Genomic DNA, 20273 nt, shown 5'->3' with positions numbered 1-20273 from the left:
GCGGGGCTGGAGCCTGTAGAGGTGAGTGTAGGTGGCGAGGTAGGGAGGGGATAGGTCATTCTGGGGAGGACGGACAGGTCAAGAGTTAGTCCGCTCCACACTCCCCTCCAACCCCACCACACCTGGCACTCTCCCCTGCAACCGCAGAAAGTGCTACACTTGCCCCCAAACCTCCTCCCTCACCCCCATCCCAGGCCCCAAGAAAACTTTCCACATCAAACAGATGTTGAACTGCGCATCTGCCAATGTGGTATACTGCATCTGTTGTACCCGTTGTGGCTTCCTCTACATCAGGGAATGAGGTTAGTAGGTAGGAAATGGAGGTGCAGCTTGGGGTGAGAGGAGGGGATAGGTGAGAGGAAGAACGGGTTAGGGAGGCGAGGACACGCTGGGCTGCTTTTGGGATGCAGTAGGGGGAGGGGAGATTTTAAAGCTTGTGAAATCCACATTGATATCATTGGGCTGCAGGGTTCCCAAGCCGAATATGAGTTTCTGTTCCTGCAACCTTTGGGTGGCATTGTTGTGGCACTGCAGGAGGCCCAGGATGGACATGTCATCTGAGGACTGGAAGGTGCAGTTGTTTATTGCGAACCGTGCGTAGGTGTTCTGCAAAGCAGTCCCCAAGCCTCTGCTTGGTTTCCCCAATGTAGAGGAGGCCACACCGGGTACAGCGGATGCAGTATAACACATTGGCAGATGTGCAGGTGAACATCTGCTTGATGTGGAAATGCTTCTTGGGACCTGGGATGGGGGTGAGCGAGGTGGTGTCAGGGCAAGTGTAGCACTTCCTGCAGTTGCAGGGGAAAATACTGGGTGCAGTGGGGCTGGAGGGGAGTGTGGAGCGGACAAGGGAGTCACAGAGAGAGCGGTCCCTCCGGAAAGCAGACAAGGGTGAGGATGGAAAAATGTCTTTGGTAGTGGGGTCGGATTGTAGATGGCGGAAGTGTCGGAGGATTATGCATTGGATCCAGAGGTTGGTGGGGTGGTATGTGAGGATGAGGGGGATTCTCTTAGGGTGGTTATTGTGGGGGCGGGGTGTGAGGGATGAGTTGCGGGAAATGCAGCAGACACGGTCGAGGGCGTTCTCGACCACTGCCGGTGGGGGGAAGTTGCTGCCTTTGAAGAACAAGGACATCTGGGATATACAGGAGTGGAATGCCTCATCGTGGGAGCAGATGCAGCAGAGGCGGAGGAATTGGGAATAGGGGATGGAATTTTTGCAGGAGGGTGGGTGGGAGGAGGTGTATTCTAGGTAGCTGTGGGAGTCGATGGGCTTGAAATGGACATCAGTTTCTAGTTGGTTACCTGAGATGGAGACAGAGAGGTCTAGGAAGGGAGGGATGTGTTGGAGATGGTCCAGGTGAACTTGAAGTTGCGGTTGAAGGTGTTGGTGAAGTGGATGAACTGTTCGAGCTCCTCGTGGGAACACGAGGTGGCGCTAATACAGTCATCAATGTAACGGAGGAAGATGTGGGGTTTTGGGCCAGTGGAGTACGGAAGAGGGATTGTTCCACGTAACCTACAAGGAGGCAGGCATAGCTTGGGCCCATGCGGGTACCCATGGCCACCCCCTTTGTTTGTAGGAAGTGGGAGGAATCGAAAGAGAAGTTGTTGAGTGTGAGGATGAGTTCGGCTAGGCGGATGAGGGTGTCGGTGGAGGGGGACTGGTCGGGCCTGTGGGACAGGAAGAAGCAGAGGGCCTTTAAGCCATCTGCATGGGGAATGCATATGTATAGGGACTGGATGTCCATGGTGAAAATGAGGTGTTGGAGAATTGGAAGTAGTTAAGGAGTTCCTTGGCCAGGGGAGAAAATGAAGACCTGATAGGTGAAGATGAGCAGGCGGAGACAATAGGTTGACCAGGGCAGGCAGGTTTGTGGATTTTGGGAAGGAGATAGAAGCGGGCTGTGCGGGGTTGGGAACAATGAGGTTGGAGGCTGTGGGTGGGAGATCCCCTGAGGTGATGAGGTTGTGGATGGTTTGGGAGATGATGGTTTGGTGCTTGGGTGTGGGGTCATGATCCAGGGAGCGGCAGGAGGAGGTGTAGGAGAGTTGACATCTGACCTCAACAATGTAGAAGTCAGTGCGCCATACTACAACTTCTCCTCCCTTGTCTGTGGGTTTTATGGTGAGGTTGGGATTGGAGCGGAGGGCTGCACGTTCTGCAGGGGATTTCACAAACTTTAAAATCTCTCCTCCCTCCAATGCATCCCAAAACCAGACCAGCTCGTCCCCTCTTCCCTAACGTGTTCTTCCTCTCACCTATTCCCTTCTCCCACCTCAAACTGCACCTCCACTCCCTACCTTCTAACCTCATCCCGCCCCTTGACCTGTCCATCCTCCCCGTACTGACCTAACCCTTCCTTATCTCCCCACCTACACTCACCTCTACAGGCTTCATCCCTGCCCCTTTAACTTGTCTGTCTCCTCTCCACCTATCTTCTCCTGTATCCACCTTCAATCCGCCTCCCCCTTCTCTCCCTGTTTATTTCAGAACCCTCTCCCTTCCCCCTTTTCTGATGAAGGTTCTAGACCCGAAACGTCAGTTTTTGTGCTCCTGAGATGCTGCTGGGCCTGCTGTGTGCATCCAGCTTCACACCTTGTTATCTTGGATTCTCCAGCATCTGCAGTTCCCATTATCTCTGGTAAACCTTCTAAACCTGTGGCCACTTCCAACCAGAAAGACAAGAGCAGCTGATATATGGGAATACCACAAGCTGCAAATGCCTCTCCAAGCAGCTCACCACCCTCACTTGGAAATATACCATTGTTCCTTCACTGTCGCTGGGCCAAAATCCTGGAATTCCCTCCCTGAGGTTATTGTGGGTCAACCTACAGCAGGTGGACTGCAGTAGTGCAAGAAGGCAGCTCACCACCACCTTCTCAAGGCCAACTTGGGAAGGGCAAGAAATGCTGGCAAAGCCAACAACACCCATGAAAATATCTGATTTCTCTTCAGGTATTCATAAACCTACAGCTTAATTCCAACATTGCCCCTTTTTATTTCAGATTCCCACAGTGGTTTTACGCTTAGCTTCCGGTTAGTGCATCATTGGGAAATTTTCATTATTTGTGAAAATGGCCAATATTTTTGGATATACTGTACAGGTAAACACAAGTAAACTGAATTTATTAAAGGACAATTTTATGGTTTAACTTTTCTAGTTTGTGCCTTCTTTCAGTAAACCCTGGTCCTGTTTATGAATGTTGAAGATCCCATTGCAGTATTCAAAGAGCAGGGAATTTGTATAAGAATACAACATGTAGGAACAAGGAAAATGACATTTGATCCCTCATGTCTGCTTCAAAATTCACTGAGGTCATTTGTTTTCTACCTCAAATTCACTTCCCTGTATTACTTCCATAACTCTTAAGTTCTTCGATATCCAAAGACATATTGACCTGCTCAATAGCCGTATCCACAAGTCTCTGTGGTGGAGATTTCCAAAGGTGCATACTTCCGAATGAAGAAATTTCTCTTCATCTCAGTCCTGAATGGCCACGTGACCATTAGTTTCAGACTCTCCAACGATGGGTCACTTCCTCTCAGTATGCACCCTATTGAAACTCTTAAGAATGTTATTTATTTCAATTAAATGATGTCTTATACTTTAATTCTAATATAGGCCATGTGATCAATCCCCACCACCATAGTAACCAGTCGATTGATTCTTCCAGTATCTTGTTCTACACGTTTTTGCTTTAACCACCATGACTAAAAGACTTCGCTGATCACTTACCTGTCTTGTTTCCGGATTGTAACTTTTCATACTAGCTGCCAGAGAACAAGTGAGTTGTTGCTGTAAATCATTCTCCATGGGTACATGCAGAGGCTCTGTTTCATGCCAACATTTCTCTGACACGCGCACACCAACCTACTGTTTGGAGTGTATCATAGACTGAGCCTCATGCGCGGACAAGGGAAGCTCATCTCTGACTTTTACTGTCATGGTCTGGGCCATGTACACTTTCCGTTTACACCCCCTCGTCCAACAGTGTCCCCTCCTGACTGTATCTGCAGTTTCACCATTGTGCAGAAAGTCTCTGTGCAAAAAGCATCTAGGCATCTGCTTTTGTGAAAAAAACTCTTACACCTTAGACTTCTGATGATTGCAACAGCTTGAAAATCCTTCTGTTCTTTCCCTCCATTCTCTTTTTCTAACTCTGAGAATCTTCCAGCAATTGTGTGAGGTTGAAAAAGCGACTGGCATACAGCCTTTGATTGATTAATTGCTCTTGTACTGGTTTGAAGATGCTGATTGATGGGTGTTTGCAATTCAAGTTTTATAGCCAGTAACAAAGCTGCACTTTGCAATGATGTAATGTTAATATCCCCATGGTAACATGTTATAGCACATTGTGAAGAACTGGGTAATTGCTGAGTGCTCAGTTGCAGTAGCTTAGAGACTGATGAATTTTCCCCATCCTTACCACCTGTTTGGAACAGCATGCTCTTCTCTTAAAGAAACCATATGTTTTATCCACATGAGGACAACACAAGTCCACCAGGTGACCAGTCCAACAGTCCTTCTTATATAATGTAGGTGTTTGGAGAGTATTTGAAATATCATGCAGAGATATTATGCTGGCTACCTGTTTCTGCCGTGTGTGACTAGTTAGAAGCTTTTATTCCACAGGAATGTAGCTGATGAAGATATTCCTTCTTTCTTTTGCTCACCCTGGTATCTCCATTATCCCATCTTTACATCTGAGTTCCCAAACCAAGCTCCTGAGAAATTGTCATGTTGAATTGCTGGCTGTCCATTATGACTGTATTGGCAAACTTCCTGTTGCTTGTTATGTGAGACAATATAACTTTCAAGAGTAAAATTCACTGACTCCCAAAAGATTCCTTCTGTGAACTCCTGGAAGGACACAGCTTGTGGGGTGCCAAGGAAGCTTCAAAGAAAGAGACTTCAAAAGGTAGAGGTGCCAGGCAATTTCATCATCTTCTCTCTGTAGCAAGATCAGACAGTGGAATATTGCAGGCTTCATGTTTTCCGATAGCAGTAACAATGGTGTTGGTGGCTGAGCAGTTATTTCAAGACTCTTGGATTTGCAGCTTAGATGAAATTTTGCCCTTTTTCATTTTTTGATAGTGACGGGCTTCCAGTATGTAGAGTAAGAGATTTTTTTGAAATTTTTTTAAGAAATTTTTTCTACAGTGCAAAGATGTATAAATGGCTGTTGTCAGACTGCGACTTTAGCAAATTAACCTGTGAATACACACAGACCAGGGGTCACAGTGATTTTAACTCCTTTCTTGTATATTCCTGGAAGGATAAAACATATAAATGTCTTTCGTGTCATGTCCACAGTCTGGAATCTAACCGTTTCTTTTTTTCACAGAAGCAGATGCCTAGATGCATTTTGCACTTCTATGAAGGGTGACGCCTCAGGGGTTCACACAAGGAATCTGTTGGAAGACAGCGGATTCCACTCTCAGGGGTTGCATGATCAACCAGGCGGGACTTACAGTCTTTCTCTTAAAGAAACCATATGTTTTATCCAAATTTGGGCTTGTGATCTGTCAGCCCTTGCAGATTCACTGCAGTGTGGACTCAGCTATCTGACTAATCATTACCAGCATCCTATAAACTTGTTTTTGTTGAAGATTACAATGGATGTTGACTAGAAGCTCCATACTTGCCTGAGCATGAGTCTTGGATTTAGTTATAAACCTGTGATTTTGGAAGGAGCACTTTTTATTGATTATACAATACATCTGATCAGCTGACTGGGATTTTGGCGGAATTCCATGGAAATCTGTTTGGAAAGGAGACTTTTGGGAATATAACTTCTTTTGCATTAATTTTCCTTTCTGATTTGACATAATTCAAAAATAGAGCAATGTTGCAATGCTGTTTCATGGAAATGATCAAGGATGAGTAAAAAAAATGGTAAGATGGGACATTGCTGTGTTGTCAGAATCCACTTCACGTCATGCCAGAATTGTGTTCCAATAACTAAAGCGGAAAGCAAAGCTAATGAAGATCTACCACAGGTGACTGATCTCCAAATGCCCATTTTATGCTGAATGAAAGTTTGGCTGGCCACATTAAATTTCATGTAATTGGTATTGATCTCCAGATTATCGCAGGTAGTTAATGCAGAAGCCTCTGGTGTTTGGTTTAGGATTCATTCAACATTATTGGGAGAACAGCATCAAGAACAGACTTTCTTAAACCTCCAGGCACACAGAATTCATTCAGTATAGATCAGCGAGTGAGACAAACAGGAGCTTCTGAGACCCATGGACCAAATTGTCAAGACTTTGAAATGGGACAGGGCCCATGGGCGCAATTCCGACATCCCTGAGTCTGATGGATGGGTCAGTATACCATTTTGATTCAGATACTTGAGAATGTGAGGAAGGGTGAAAGGCCTCGAATTCCTGATGACCACAGTAATTTATTGGGGTTAGGAATATGGTTGGATTTCAGGAGTTGAATCGATGACTTGGAAACCAACCTGTGTGTTACATTGTTCATTCAGCATTTGTGACAGCTGACACAGCTTAAATATCGAAAAGCTGAATAATAAATGAGCTAAAGTCAGGGAGGTTAAGTTGGGTATTAAAGCATCTGTCACTGTGACAAGTATTTAATGGTCGAATGATGGTGTGACATTTTTATACACATTCAGGCACTATATCAGGCTCTGGATATTTTCAAAAGTCAAACTGTTCCTCCACTGACACTTTAAACACAAGAGGAGGGATATGTTCACAAATAAACAAGTCCATCCCTTTAAGGATGGTCAAATATTATTCAATAATATTTGAACATTGATTTTAAAAAATAACTTTGCTTCTTTTTCAACTCTTCTGTATTTTTCACTAAATGGGACTGTACTCATTGGAATTTAGAAGAATGGGGGAGGGATCTTATAGAAACATATGGAATTATGAAGGGAATACATAAGATAGATGCAGGGAGGTTGTTCCCACTAGTGATGAAACTAGAACTAGGGGTCAGAGGCTAAAAATATGGGGCACCAGATTTAGGACTGAGTTAAGGAGGAACTTCTTCACCCAAAGAGTTGTGATTCGATGTAATTCCATGCCCAGTTGAATATTTTTAAGGCAAAGATAGATTTTTGAACAGTAAAGGAATTTAGGGTTATGGTGAGTGGGAGGTAAGTGAAGTGGAGTGCATGAAAAGATCAGCCATGATCTTATTGAACGATGGAGCAGGCTCCTGCTCCTTTTCCTTATGTTCCTATGTTCATCCCATACATATATAATATTACATTCAATTATATTTTTCTGTCACTTTGTTCTGTTTACAGTTCTCCTTTCATGCAGGAGGCTGCGGGTTCTAGCCCCACTCTAGAGAATTGGGCATGTGATGTAGGCTACTGCATTACTTCAGCACTGAGGGGGCTGGTTTTTTACTGAGACAATAAACTGAACCACCCTTCTGGAGGGATAGAAAAGACCTTGTGGGACTGTTTATGGGACAGCAGAGTGAGCTCCCTGTGTGTTTGCAGATCACCATTTAGGTCTCCAACAAAGTGAAACATCTTTATTCTTGCTAGTGCATGCATTGAATAGTCTTAAGGAGCCGTACTGGGCTAATTTTTATTTGCTAGTGTGATCCATATCTATGTACGTTGCCACTTCAGCCATGTCTTAGCAATGGTGCGGATTTTTGGCTTAGTAAATTCAATTTTTCAATGATTGATCTCATGGCCAATGAAACTCTTGATCGTTTGCTTCATTCTGGAATAGTGGGATTAAGTATTCATCATGGCATCACTCACTGTGCTGAAAATTACATTGACTTACAGTACATAGAATGTCCAGAACTAAAATAAACACATTGTAACTACTCTTTGGGTAAAGAGGTCTCTTTCTGAATTCTATTTGAATTTAGCAGTGGTTCATGGTTTTGGTCCGCTCAACAATTGCCTGACCAAACTGCAGAAGAAAGAGCCCCAACTTGTTTATTTTTTTATTTCTATTTGCAACAATCATAGAGTCATACAGTCATGCAGTGCACAAACAGACTCTTCGGTCCAACCAGCCTATGCTGATCATAATCCCAAACCTAACTAGTCCCACCTTCCAGCTCCTGGTCCACATCCCTCCAAACCTTTTCTATTCTTACACTTATCCAAATGTTGTTTACACTTGTAATTGTATCTACACTTTCTCAGGACATTCATTCCGTATGTGAACCACCCTCTGTGTAAAATAAAATTGCCCCTCATGTCTTTTTAAATCTCTCTCCTCTCAACTTAAAAAATGTGTCCCCTAGTCTTGAAACCACCCATTCGAGGGAAAATACAACTGCTATTTACTCTATCCATACCACTCATAATTTTATAAACCTCTATAAGGTCACCCCTCAACATCCTACACACTCAGCCTAACAAGCCTTTCCTAATAACTCAAACCTTCCACACTCGGCAACATCTTGTAAATCTCTTCTCAACTCTCTCCAGCTTAATAATATCTTTCCTATAACTGGGTGACCAGAACTGGACACAATATTCCAGAAGAGGCTTCAGCAATGCCCTGTACAACACTAACAAAGTGCCAGTCTGCAGCTACAATCCTGCATAGCAGATATAGTTGCATGCAAACCCTACATGTTGAATACCTACAATGTGGAAGCAGGCTATTTGGCCCATCAAGTCCATACTGATCCTTCAAAGAGCATCCCAAACAGACCCACTCTCTACCCTATCCCTGTAACCCTACATTTCCCACACCCATTTCTACGATCCACCAAGTCTGCACACCTTTGGGAGGAAACTGGAGCACCCGGAGGAAGATAAAATGTGAGGCTGGATGGACACAGCAGGCCAAGCAGCATCTCAGGAGCACAAAAGCTGATGTTTAAATAGTATCAGAGATAATCGGAACTGCAGATGCTGGAGAATTCCAAGATAAAATGTGAGGCTGGATGAACACAGCAGGCCAAGCATCAAGCACCCGGAGGAAGCCCGTGCAGACTGGGCGAGAACGTGTAAACTTCACACAGACAGTCGCTTAAGGATAGAATTGAACCTGGGTCCCTGGCATTATGAGGCTGCAGTGCTAACCACTGAGCCACCATGCCACCCTATTCCACTCCAAAACTCCACTCAGCTGTCAGCTTCAAGTGGGCCTTCCATTTGGCTGATGCTTGTAGTTTAGCACTAGAACAAAATTCACTGTTAGTTTGAGAGAGAACTTCCCATGTACTGTCTGGTGATTCTAATGGAGCTTCAGCCAATGGTTTGTGACTGTTAGTAATGCAGCAAAACTTTCACATGAATTGCCATTGCAAAACTGGGGCACTCTGGCAGCTTGGACATGTCAAAATATGTAAAGGGTCACTGCCCAGAAAAGACTGAGTCCCACAGGTCTAGAGAACACGTGGATTAATAAAGGATATCATTCACTGCATTTGTGGAAGGGATAGCATGTGGCGCAGGTGAGGGGAAGAAGTGATGGTGACATGTTTTGCCTCAATGTGAGATAGAATTACAACATTTAAAAGACATTTGGACAGGTACATGGATAGGAAAGGCAGCATCTTAGGAGCAGGAAAGCTGCTTGGCCTGCTGTGTTCAAGCCAGCTCCACACCTTGTTAGCTCTCTATTTGAGTTGTGTTGAAGAGGATGCCATAAAGATACAGGCTAATAGGGACCTGCAACTGTTTGTTCCCCTTCCAGTTTCAAGAGAAAAAAGAAATTTCCAGAAGTTCCGAGCTGTTGATTTTGAGAAACCTCAAAGTTTCTTTAATGTGGGCGAATAATACAGTCGTTTCTGCTATAATGCGTGTTCTAGCAACACGAATTGGCTACAACGCGATTGACGAATAGGGGAACGCTATTTCTAAAACATAAACTTGCGTTGGCGACAACGCAATTCCAACAGTGTGTGGAGTAAGCATCAACATCACATGATCATACCGCAGGCTTCGTCCTGAGCATGTGCAATGTTAGCACCGAAAGGGTGTCCGCGCCGATGTCACAGGATCATTTCACTGACTTTATCGTGAAGGGCTTCCTGTGAAAGGCACAGTACTCTGTGATATTTGGGCGGTGTTCCTTTGCAAATTCTGCCATGCTACACATAAAATGCGAGAACAAAGCGACAGTCATTTTAGCACAAAGAGTCCTGGTGATAAAGTTGCGGATTGTGATGTAAAAGAAAGGCTGTAACACTGGAAGAGAAGGTAGATGTTGTAAAGCACTTTGAGCATAATGAGAGAACTATAAGTGACATAGTTTGTGTAACAGAAATGAAGGAGTCTACCTTACACACCATTACAGACAATGCAGAAAAGATTAAAGCAAGCTGTATTGCTGGAACAAGTCTGATTGCTAGCAAATCTGTGAGGTTACAGAAAAAAGGAACTTGAGAAGATGGAGCAGCTCTTAAATGTGTGGATAGAATATCAAATAGAAAAGCAATTGATGATTACATTCCCACCATAACCGAGAAAGCCGAATCAATTTATGAAGATCTAATAAAACAAGCTGAAAATCTTGCAGATGTACTGCCTTTAGTGCTAACAGTGGCTCATTTGCCAGTTTTAAGAACCGCTAAGATTTTCGTAATGTAAAATTACGTGGCGAAGCTGCCAGTGCAGTCAAGGAGCATGCAATGGCATTTCCTCCCACAGTAAAAAAGAATTGATGAAGAAGGCCTCAACTTAGATCAAAATTTCAGTTTGGATGAGGCAGGTTTGTACTGGAATCAAATGCCCTCAATAACCTTCACTTCTGTGAATGAAGCACATGCTCCAGGCTTTAAATTGGCAAAGGATCGTATGACTGTGCTGCTGGGTGCTGATGCCAGTTGAGACATAAAGCATAAGACTGTGGTGCTGTGCCACTCTGCCAACCCATGAACCTTGAAAGCTTACCTTAAGTCCACTCTAGGTGTCTACTTGAGGTCGAGCAAAAGGTGTTAGATGATGGGGCAATTTTTCTTCTGACGTTATTGATACTTTCGCAGATATTTTTAGCAAGTATTGCAGGAAGAAAAATTGGATTTGAAGATTCTCTTCATCCTGGATAATGTGCCAAGCCATCCTCCCACCATTGGTGAACTTCCTGAAAACATCTAAGTGCCATTTCTACCCCCAAACACAACCTCTCTCCATCAACCCATGATTACCAGGGTGCGATAGCAGCTTTTAAAGCTTATTATTTAAGACACACATTTAAGAGGCTGATTGCAGCCACTGAGGGAGATAAGGACAGTGTTCTTCAATTTTGGAAGAGCTTTCACATTAAGAATGCAATTGATGTTATCGTGGAGGCCTGGGGTGATGTCAGTAAGGACTGGCTGTATGCAGTTTGGTGGTACTGTCTCCCAGACTTTTTGCAAGATTTTTAAAGGGCTTGATCCATCAGAGGAGCTCCCAAAAATCAAAGAATCTTGTGCTGATCTTACAAAGCAAGTTGGATTTGAAGAAGTGGAGAGTGAGGATGTTGAAGAGCTGCTTGAGTCTCACTGTGAAGACCTCTCTACAGCTGGTCTACAGCAACTTGTCGCTGAGCGGGATGTGGAAGCTGGAGATGAAGAAGACGAAGTCCAGGATGCATCACCATGACAGCTTTCCACTTCTGTTTTGTCTTCTATCCCAAGGGAAATCGAGAAGCAGTTGCAGCTGTTCGAGGGCAACAATTACAATGCAGAACGCAGTAGGGTAGCTGTTTGTGGAGTAAGATCTTATTTGGCACCCCATGAAAAGCTCCTTCATGAAAGATGAAAAAGAGCAAAGCAGCAAAATCTGGATGTCTTTTTTAAGCCAACCCCCAGGAAACAGTCAGAAAAAAATAAACCACAGGCATCCACTTCTGGATTAACTATTTTTCACCCTAACCCTGCAACCACAACTGTACCTGAAGGTGATCGTGATGATGATGATGATGATGACAACCCTCAGACCCTATACTAACAACAGAGAAACCTCAAAACCTCTTCCCCCATCAAGTCACCATGACATTTTTTCAGGCTAAGGTGTTAAATTTAATTTTATTTCATATTAGATATGAATTAACCATTATTTCAAACTGCTATCCTTTGTGTTAGGCTATAGAGTGATTTTTGAGCAATTTTGAGTGATATTTTTGGTGGTCTGCTCCTAACTCTCTTTTCCTGTAGCCCCCATTATTTCTATAGTATGATATTGCATGGGAACACAGCTATTGCTTTATAGCAGAATCAACTGTACCACTCAAAAAATAATAGTTAGTTCAGGGAATTGGGTCCAAAATGCACATGAGAGACAATATTGAAAATTAAAATCAGACCTGTGCTAGTCTCAAAGATTGTATGGGTCTTAGACAGAAGAAGATGTTGACCATTTTGCAGTGACTGGTGCAATACTGCAGACCAGATACAATCTTATCAATTGTTGCTGTGACCTTCCGTCATATCCTGATTTCTTATCATATGAACCATTGTTTTGGAAATGAGCCCCTAACACTGTCTTGTGTCAGTATTATTTGCATAATCCACAGCTCGCCCACTCCTGCTGCTTTTTTTTCCACTTTTCTCTTTATGTTTTTTTTCCCTCCTCTTTTCTTTCTTTTGTTCTTTTATCATTTTTGTTTGGCGACAAGGCAGAATGAAGGTGTCCTCATCAGGGTACGCAGCGTCTCAGAGGGGGCTGAAGAGTGTGGGGAGGATTCTGTCAGACAGTGTCTGGTGAGCCTGGGGGAGGATTCTGTCAGACAGTGTCTGGGAGGGGCTGATGAGCCTGGGGGAGGATCCTGTCAGACAGTGTCTGGGAGGGGGCTGATGAGCCTGGGGGAGGATCCTGTCAGACAGTGTCTGAGAGGGGGCTGATGAGCCTGTGGGAGGATCCTGTCAGACAGTGTCTGAGAGGGGGCTGATGAGCCTGTGGGAGGATCCTGTCAGACAGTGTCTGGGAGGGGGCTGATGAACCTGGGGGAGGATCCTGTCAGACAGTGTCTGGGAGGGGGCTGATGAGCCTGTGGGAGAATTCTGTCAGACAATGTCTGGGAGGGGGCTGATGATCCTGGGGGAGGATCCTATCAGACAGTGTCTGGGAGGCAGCTGACGAAAGGGTGAACATGGGAACCGGGCATGAGCTGCTACGTTGGCAGGAGTTCCCAGGAGATTTGGCGTTGGGGTGGTATTGGCCCAGCATCTGGCAGCCCGGGTATCCTTTGGGCAGCTTTCATGACACCCTCCTTCAGGGGATCAGTGATGAGATTGGTCCTGCAGAATCTTGTGGCTCCCTGTGGGGATGGTCTACTTTAGCGGTGGCTTCCACCGCAGTATTCCAGAAGCCTGGCATTGCGGTCTTGCAGCAGTGCTGTCTCTTCCCAAATCCAGGAGCTGGAAATTGAACTTAGATGGACTTTATCTTAATTTTTAAAAGATTGTTCTTATCCCTGCCTTCTGTTAGTCATAGAGACTCCATGGCATGGTGATCTCAACACTTTTCACTGTTTTTTGTAAAATATACAAGCGACAAATTAACACTATTCTATTCCATTCTGTTCTGTTTATGGAGACACCGCATTTGCACTTTATTCTTTGCATTTTAATCAGAAACATCTTTTTCCAGTTTCACTATTTTAATGCTACATTAATGCAAATTGCTAGAATAACAGATGCAGAGTTAAGCCAAGTGGAAATTCTGGGTTTTGGAGTCTTGAAGCTGTGGCTCAAATTGTGATGTATAGCGTTGGTGTGCAAGTAGATAGGTAATGTGGAACAGGTAAGAACACCAAGGTGAAGAGTGATTCACTGTCTTTTCTGTTGCTGCAATTTTTCAGTTTGTCAACAGTAGGTAGATCCATTCACATTTTATAAAGGGCAGATTTCATAGTCATGGATTAGTTAAAAGCTAAATTGTTGTACATTTATATATTCTATGTATAATATTATCCAATCTCTGTAATTCAATATATTAATTTTACATTGATGTTGAGGTCTCAATGCACATTCTAGTTGATCACAGAGTATATACAGTAAGCAATTTGGTTAAATATTAGAAACAAAAACAGAAGTTGCTGGAAACGCTCAGCAGGTCTGGCAGCATCTGTGCAGAGAGAAATCAGAGTTAACAGTTAAGGTCCGGTGACCCTTCCTCAGGTTAAATGTTAGGATTCAGTAATGCCCATAAACCACTCAATCTTTTACTTAATACTTGTACGATTATATGAGAAGCCTTCATTAAATTATCTTCTTCACACATTCCCTGAGTTTCCCACAACCCCTAAGGTTTTGTTCAAGTGCAGGAACATTGTATGAATTGATGGCTTTGCTGAAACAGGACAGAATGAACTTCCATATGAAAGTGTTGAGCATTCATGTGCTAATATTTGCACAGCTTCATTTCAAAACCTTTGTCCTGACCCTTTCATTGTACAATGCTCATGTCACAATTTGACTGCATTATGGAGATAAAGAATGAAGAGAAATGGAAGGGTGTCAGCATAATCTGCGAATGAGCTTGAGCATCAGAAGTCACTCATGTTAGGTGTTATAGTCCTTCTGTACCGTGTGCGTGTATGCCTCTATTAAATGTTATTAACTGGTTAACAGCGACAATGTGTTTCATAAGGTCAGGGGATCAAGGGACCATCTTAAAGTGACTTTGAGAAGCCATACAAATCCCACCCCTCTCTTTCACTTACCTCCATGCAATGTGCACACATTGCAGACTGGCCTCCACCAAACACTGCAAACCCTCTCTGATGAAGGGTCTATGCCCGAAATGTCAGCTTTTGTGCTCCTGAGATGCTGCTTGGCCTGCTGTGTTCATCCAGCTTCACACATTGTTACACTGCAAAGTGTGAGCTGGCTGCTTCTCCAAGATGAAGGCCTGCAGCTTCCCAGCTCAAGCCCAGCTTACTCTCAGCCAATCAATAAGGCATTCAGCTCAGGTTACAGCTGAATGGAGCAACTAATTTTGCACTTTCCACCACTCAATAATGAAACATCAGCTGCTGCCTCCTACTTTCCAGTCTGTGACAACGTATATTAATTCTGCAGTTACTGCCCCTTCAGCTTTAATAGATTGTCTTCAATTTGTAAAGGCTCCACCAGTGCTAGGCTCCCTAAAGGCACGTCTGTAGATTTGTTTGTCAAACTTGATATTCTGAGTTATGCTTTCTCTTGAAAAGCGAACATACCAATTTCCAGATATAATAACTGGGTCCAAGCTGGTATATTTGTCATCTTTTACAAAGTACATTAAAGTTAATTTTCACATTTCTGTTAATAGCTCACATCCATTTCACTCGTAGTGCTTCACTATGTAATAATGGATTTGCCACTGTTTCAGAATTTCTGAAACTCATTAATGCAGCTAATTTGTTGTTTTGACTGTTAAGACAAAGAATAACTTCCAGTTCAATTTTTAATTTCAATACTTTAAGTATAGAGGAAATGTTTTGGCCCTCACCCCATGACGAGATGCTTCTCAACAATTATATATGAAAAGTGTTAACATGCAGGAGGAGTTTGTGTTGACTCCTGAAGGGAACATTTTCAGTTTAATGGCTCAAATTAGTTATATCACTAGCATGTTTTTCTCTGGGCAAAAGGTTCACCTTTACTCTCCAGTACAGCGCTGAGGGACCACTCCATTGTTGGAAGTGTAGCTCTTAAAATGTTATGTTAAGTTGGGGCCCCATGTGCCTATTCAAGAAAAATGTGAAGACTATGACTTCAAAGTAATGAGAGGCATTTCCCAGTGGATATACATATGTGTGCATTTTTTTTTCTTAATGAGCCCCAATATTTTGGCTAATAGAGCTAGAAACTGAATAGAAGTGTCCACCTGGGACAAATTATTTTTAAAGTAACATCCTGCTAACTTTTTGGTTAGGAGACCATGCAGCGCTAGATTTCTTGTGGTCTCCAGTCCCTCCAGATAGCTCCGGAACCTCGTTTGTTTTATGTCAGACCTTGTATAAATCATTTCTGTTGAAACAACTGTGAAAACCTGCCTCGTGTTGCAAAACAGTCAATCCTTTTGAGTGAATTTTAGATACTCTGGTTTAAAATCTGCTCTTTGGTCATTTACTGCATTGTGGTAAATACAGTTGAGCCACATTTGTGGGATTTTCATTTGTGTCAGTAGTTTAAATGGGCAGAAACAACCCTGATACAGGATTTTAATAGGATGACACGTCTGACAATACTGCACTCTCTCAACGCTGCGCTGTTCTTCCACATTTGATGTTTCACAAGCCCCAGGGTGGGATCTGGTTATACATTTTCTGTTTGCTTCTGAACTATCAATACATGGAAATGCCAGAGGCTAGTCACATATCACACCAAGAACTGACCTACTATTTTGAGTTTTATTTTAATATGGGATGTGTGTGTTTAGATGGAGATTCAATACAGACCTGATGTCTTACAAGGTTGCCAAAGTCATGTGATATATGCCACAAGACGTATTCTCAGAACCACAGAATAGTGACGATACAGAAGGAGACCATTCGACTCATCTTATCTGCAGACAGCCCTCTTACAATTAGTTTAATAGAGACACGGTACAAGTCAAACTGTTGTCCTGAAAGGTTGTAACATGATGTCAGGGTAGAACTGAAGTGTTGCCAAACAAAGGGACCTTGGCATACAGGTTCATAACTCCTTGAAAGTGGAGTCGCAGGTTGACAGGGAAGTGAAGAACTCATTTGGTATGCTTGCCTTCTTTGGTCAGTGCATTGAGTTGAGATGTTATGTTGTGGCTGTACAGGACATAGGCCACTTTTGGAATACTGGTCTCCCTGCTGTAAGAAAGATGTAGTTAAACTTGACAGTGTTCATAAAAGATTTATAAAGAAGATGCCAGGGTTGGAGGGTTTGAGCTGCAGGGAGGGGCTGAATAGGCTGTGGCTTTTTCCCTGGAGCGTCGGAGGCTGAAGTGTGACCTTATAGAGGTTTATAAAATCATGAGGTGCTTGATAGGCTGATTAACAGAGTGTTTATTTTTTCCAGGATAGGGGAGCCCAAACTAGACGGCATAGGTTTAAGGTGAGAGGGGAAAGATTTAAAAGGGACCTAAGGGGTAACTTTTTCATGCAGAGGGTGGTGTGTGTATGGAATGGTTTTCCAGAGGAAGTGGTGGAGGCTGGTACAATTACAACATTTAAAAGGTATCTGGATGGGTACATGAATAGGAAGGGTTTAGAGGGATATGGGAAAATGCTGGCAAATGGGAATAGATTAACTTAGGATATCTGGTCGGCATGGATGAGTTGGACTGATAGGTTTGTTTCCATGCTGTACATCTCTATGACTCTACAACTCAGATTAACTCTGACTCTTGAAGAGGTTATAAACATGTGCAAAAGCTCTGAGCTTGAAAATTCACAACTGTAGTAACTTCCTGGGAGAAGAGGTGAGCTTGTGCACAATGTAGAGAAGCAGGGATAGACCTGTCGATAACTTACTAAGCAGCTTAGATCTGTCTACTATGTTGAAAACAGCCAAGATCTAATGAGCACAATAATGTGAGAAAACCCATCAGACATCCACAGAAGAGTCAACAGAATGATCAAGACCAAAGGACAAGTTCAAATATTGCCAATGTTGTCAAATTAAGCAAAAAATGGCCAGCATGGGGAAGAAAGTCACATTGACCTGTGAACAAACAGTGTGAAACAGAGTGGATCCAGCTGCAGGATTACAAAGTAAATTTGATGTTGAAGTCAAAAATGAAACGGTTGCCTTGCTGGATACAGTTAATGCAACTGAAAGAAAGAGATTTCTAAGGCAACAGTATAAATCAGCACATGCAGCTGAGAATATTTTTTAAATAGAACCACGGGATGCATCATTTTAACAGGCAAACATTAGAGGAATAGCCAAAACCCTTATGCACGTGACATATGTAGGTAGATTAACAAAGTAGTACTTACTAGCATTTTCGTTAATGCATGAGAAAAATTCTTTTCATACTGAGTAACTTGGATATCTCAGTGTGGAAATAATGCTGCAAATTTCAATTTGTTTTTGTGGAAAGGGGGATGTTTGGATGGAAATGTAATACTGTTCTTATTTCATACAAACAAGGAACAAGAGTAGGCACTCAGCCCTTTGTTTTGCCATTCAGTAACATCATGGCTGATCTGAATTTAACCTCAACTCTACATCCTTGCATACCCCTGATAATCTTTCATTCCCCTTGGTAATAAAGAATCTATTTACCCCGTCTTTGAAAATATATAAAGATTCTGCATCCACTGGCTCTTATTCATCACTGAGTTCTTTGCCTTAATCAGCAATAAACGGTGCAGTCACTCAGTTCAGGCCATAATGGGGACGCCCCCAGTTTCCATCTAATGTTACTATTGAAACTTACAAATAACGGACTTAAAAGCAAACATCAGCTTAATCCTGGTTACTGAAGCTCTACTGAATCATCTGAAGGATTCTAATGTAAGGCAATTTGCTCAATATTCTTCAGTAATAATACATTAGAGCATGAACACAAATCTAAATGTATTTGAATTTCACAGAGTTTAAATTTCACTTCTGCTTGCCCTAAACTGAAACACTGGAGGCAGTGTTAAAGTATGTGGGAAGTTCTGTCCTTAGATTGTCCACAAGAATGAATTGAAAAGGGTTTCTATGTATCCAACTCATCTTTAGTTCCATGCTTGGCTAATGTAAAGTTCTGATCAATGTACAGACGTCCAGATAGAGCAAGGGTTGAATAACCTCTGTTGTAACTTATTAACACAGGAAGCCTTTCAAGTTGCAGCTATGTTTGTATGGATGGCTCATGCTTTATGAAAGAGAGTTTTAATTTTCCAGTTACTGCCATCTTCCAATAAATATCTCCCCCGAATGATTCAACAGAGTAATTGTTTTCATCAGTTTCATGGTCTGTTAATCCAGAATCATTAATGTTTCAATCAGCCAGCCTAATCTTCATACACATTATTGCTTAATTAATTTTGGTGTGGAGGTGTAGACAGGAAGGGAATGCATTCAGAACAAATTAATTAGAGAATCCATCAAGAAAGACAACTCCCATTGCTATTGTCAGATTGTGGAATGAGTTAAGTGAATTAGTTACTATTTGCATAGCAATGATGGCCCATACCATAGAGTTGGTTGAAACTGAGTTTGAAATCACTTGCCATCTTTAAACTCATCTAAACTCATAACATCTGATACACAAGCCCCATTTTGTTATAAAATGCTGACAGTCTTGTTCTATTAAAAAAAAGTTTATTTTGATTTTCAACACCAAAGATGATAATCACAGCATAATCTGCAAAATGTTACAATGGTGACCAGAGTTGAATTCACTCCAGTAATCTCAGTATTTAATGCAAATTTGGCGTTAATGTTCTGTCAAGGGGAATATCAGACTCCATTGGGAGATACCTTTGCCAAAGTTCTTCCCTCCCTGTCCCTTCTCCAACACAGATGCTGATGTGCTGGTGGGGTACAAGCCACATGTACCAGCTCATAAAGTGGCCTAAGTTCATTTGGGAATTCTAAGAAACATAATCCCATCCCTATTTGATGGATACATATGAGCTTTCCATCTGAGTTTTCTTTTTTGACTCAGGGAGCAGATTGTAGCTAATCATAATGTTGTTACCATTGCCTTAATTGAGATCAGTTAGCGATAAGGATAGATTAGGAGGCATGCAATGTCAAGTTAACCTTTTTAGAATTGGATGCCTTTAGGTTCTTCATTGGAGTCAGCTGCTGAGTCATCAGGGAAACAGCCACCCTCTTGCTCCTTATGCGTATTCAACAAGGTGTTTTGCCTGTTTCAGCTGAGGTGTTTTCGGTTGGCATCTTACTGATAGATGGTGAATCTTGACAATGGAACGATTGAGGGTCTGAAATGTATGGCTGAAAGGAGAGCCTCTGATGGCAATTTTAGCAGCATCAGCAAAAAAGAGAGACCATCCTGTGACAACAAAACATTTCAGGATTTTGACCTTCTTCTCTGAGCCACTGACCCAATAAGGGGCCCTGCAAGCCCACAGTCATGATCATGGATCATAACCCTGGATCACTGATAGATTGATCGGATTTTTAATGACAACATGTGCTTTTTTGAGGAAGGAGCATGCAGCCAAAAGGTGACTGCAGAGGCAAATTCAGCGACTGATTGGAGACGGAGTGAGACCCTGGAATGTTACATCAAACAATGCATCAATAAAACTTCAAAGGGATGGATTTAAAAAGGGAGAAATGCACTATGAACTGTCAACATAAAGAGGAAAACGACAACAGTCTGTGTAAGAGATATGCTTTTGTGTCTTCCTCTTTCAGGTATACTCAAGAACGGGCTTTAATGGA

At 42.7% G+C, this 20273-nt stretch overlaps 1 protein-coding gene across 1 annotated transcript in view; it reads left to right on the top strand.

Moving 5' to 3' along the window:
* The first annotated feature begins 20172 nt into the window (after positions 1-20172).
* The window catches only part of si:dkey-192p21.6 (uncharacterized protein LOC565246 homolog), a 197688-nt gene continuing 197587 nt past the window's right edge, over positions 20173-20273 (top strand). The window contains 1 exon segment of the mRNA XM_059640359.1: positions 20173-20212. Within this exon segment, the coding sequence (XP_059496342.1) occupies positions 20173-20212 (40 nt within the window).

Source organism: Stegostoma tigrinum, chromosome 37 (assembly GCF_030684315.1).
Source record: "Stegostoma tigrinum isolate sSteTig4 chromosome 37, sSteTig4.hap1, whole genome shotgun sequence".
Lineage (NCBI taxonomy): Eukaryota > Metazoa > Chordata > Chondrichthyes > Orectolobiformes > Stegostomatidae > Stegostoma > Stegostoma tigrinum.
The sequence above is the reverse complement of the archived record's forward strand: the minus strand, read 5'-3'. Positions and strand labels throughout refer to the sequence as shown.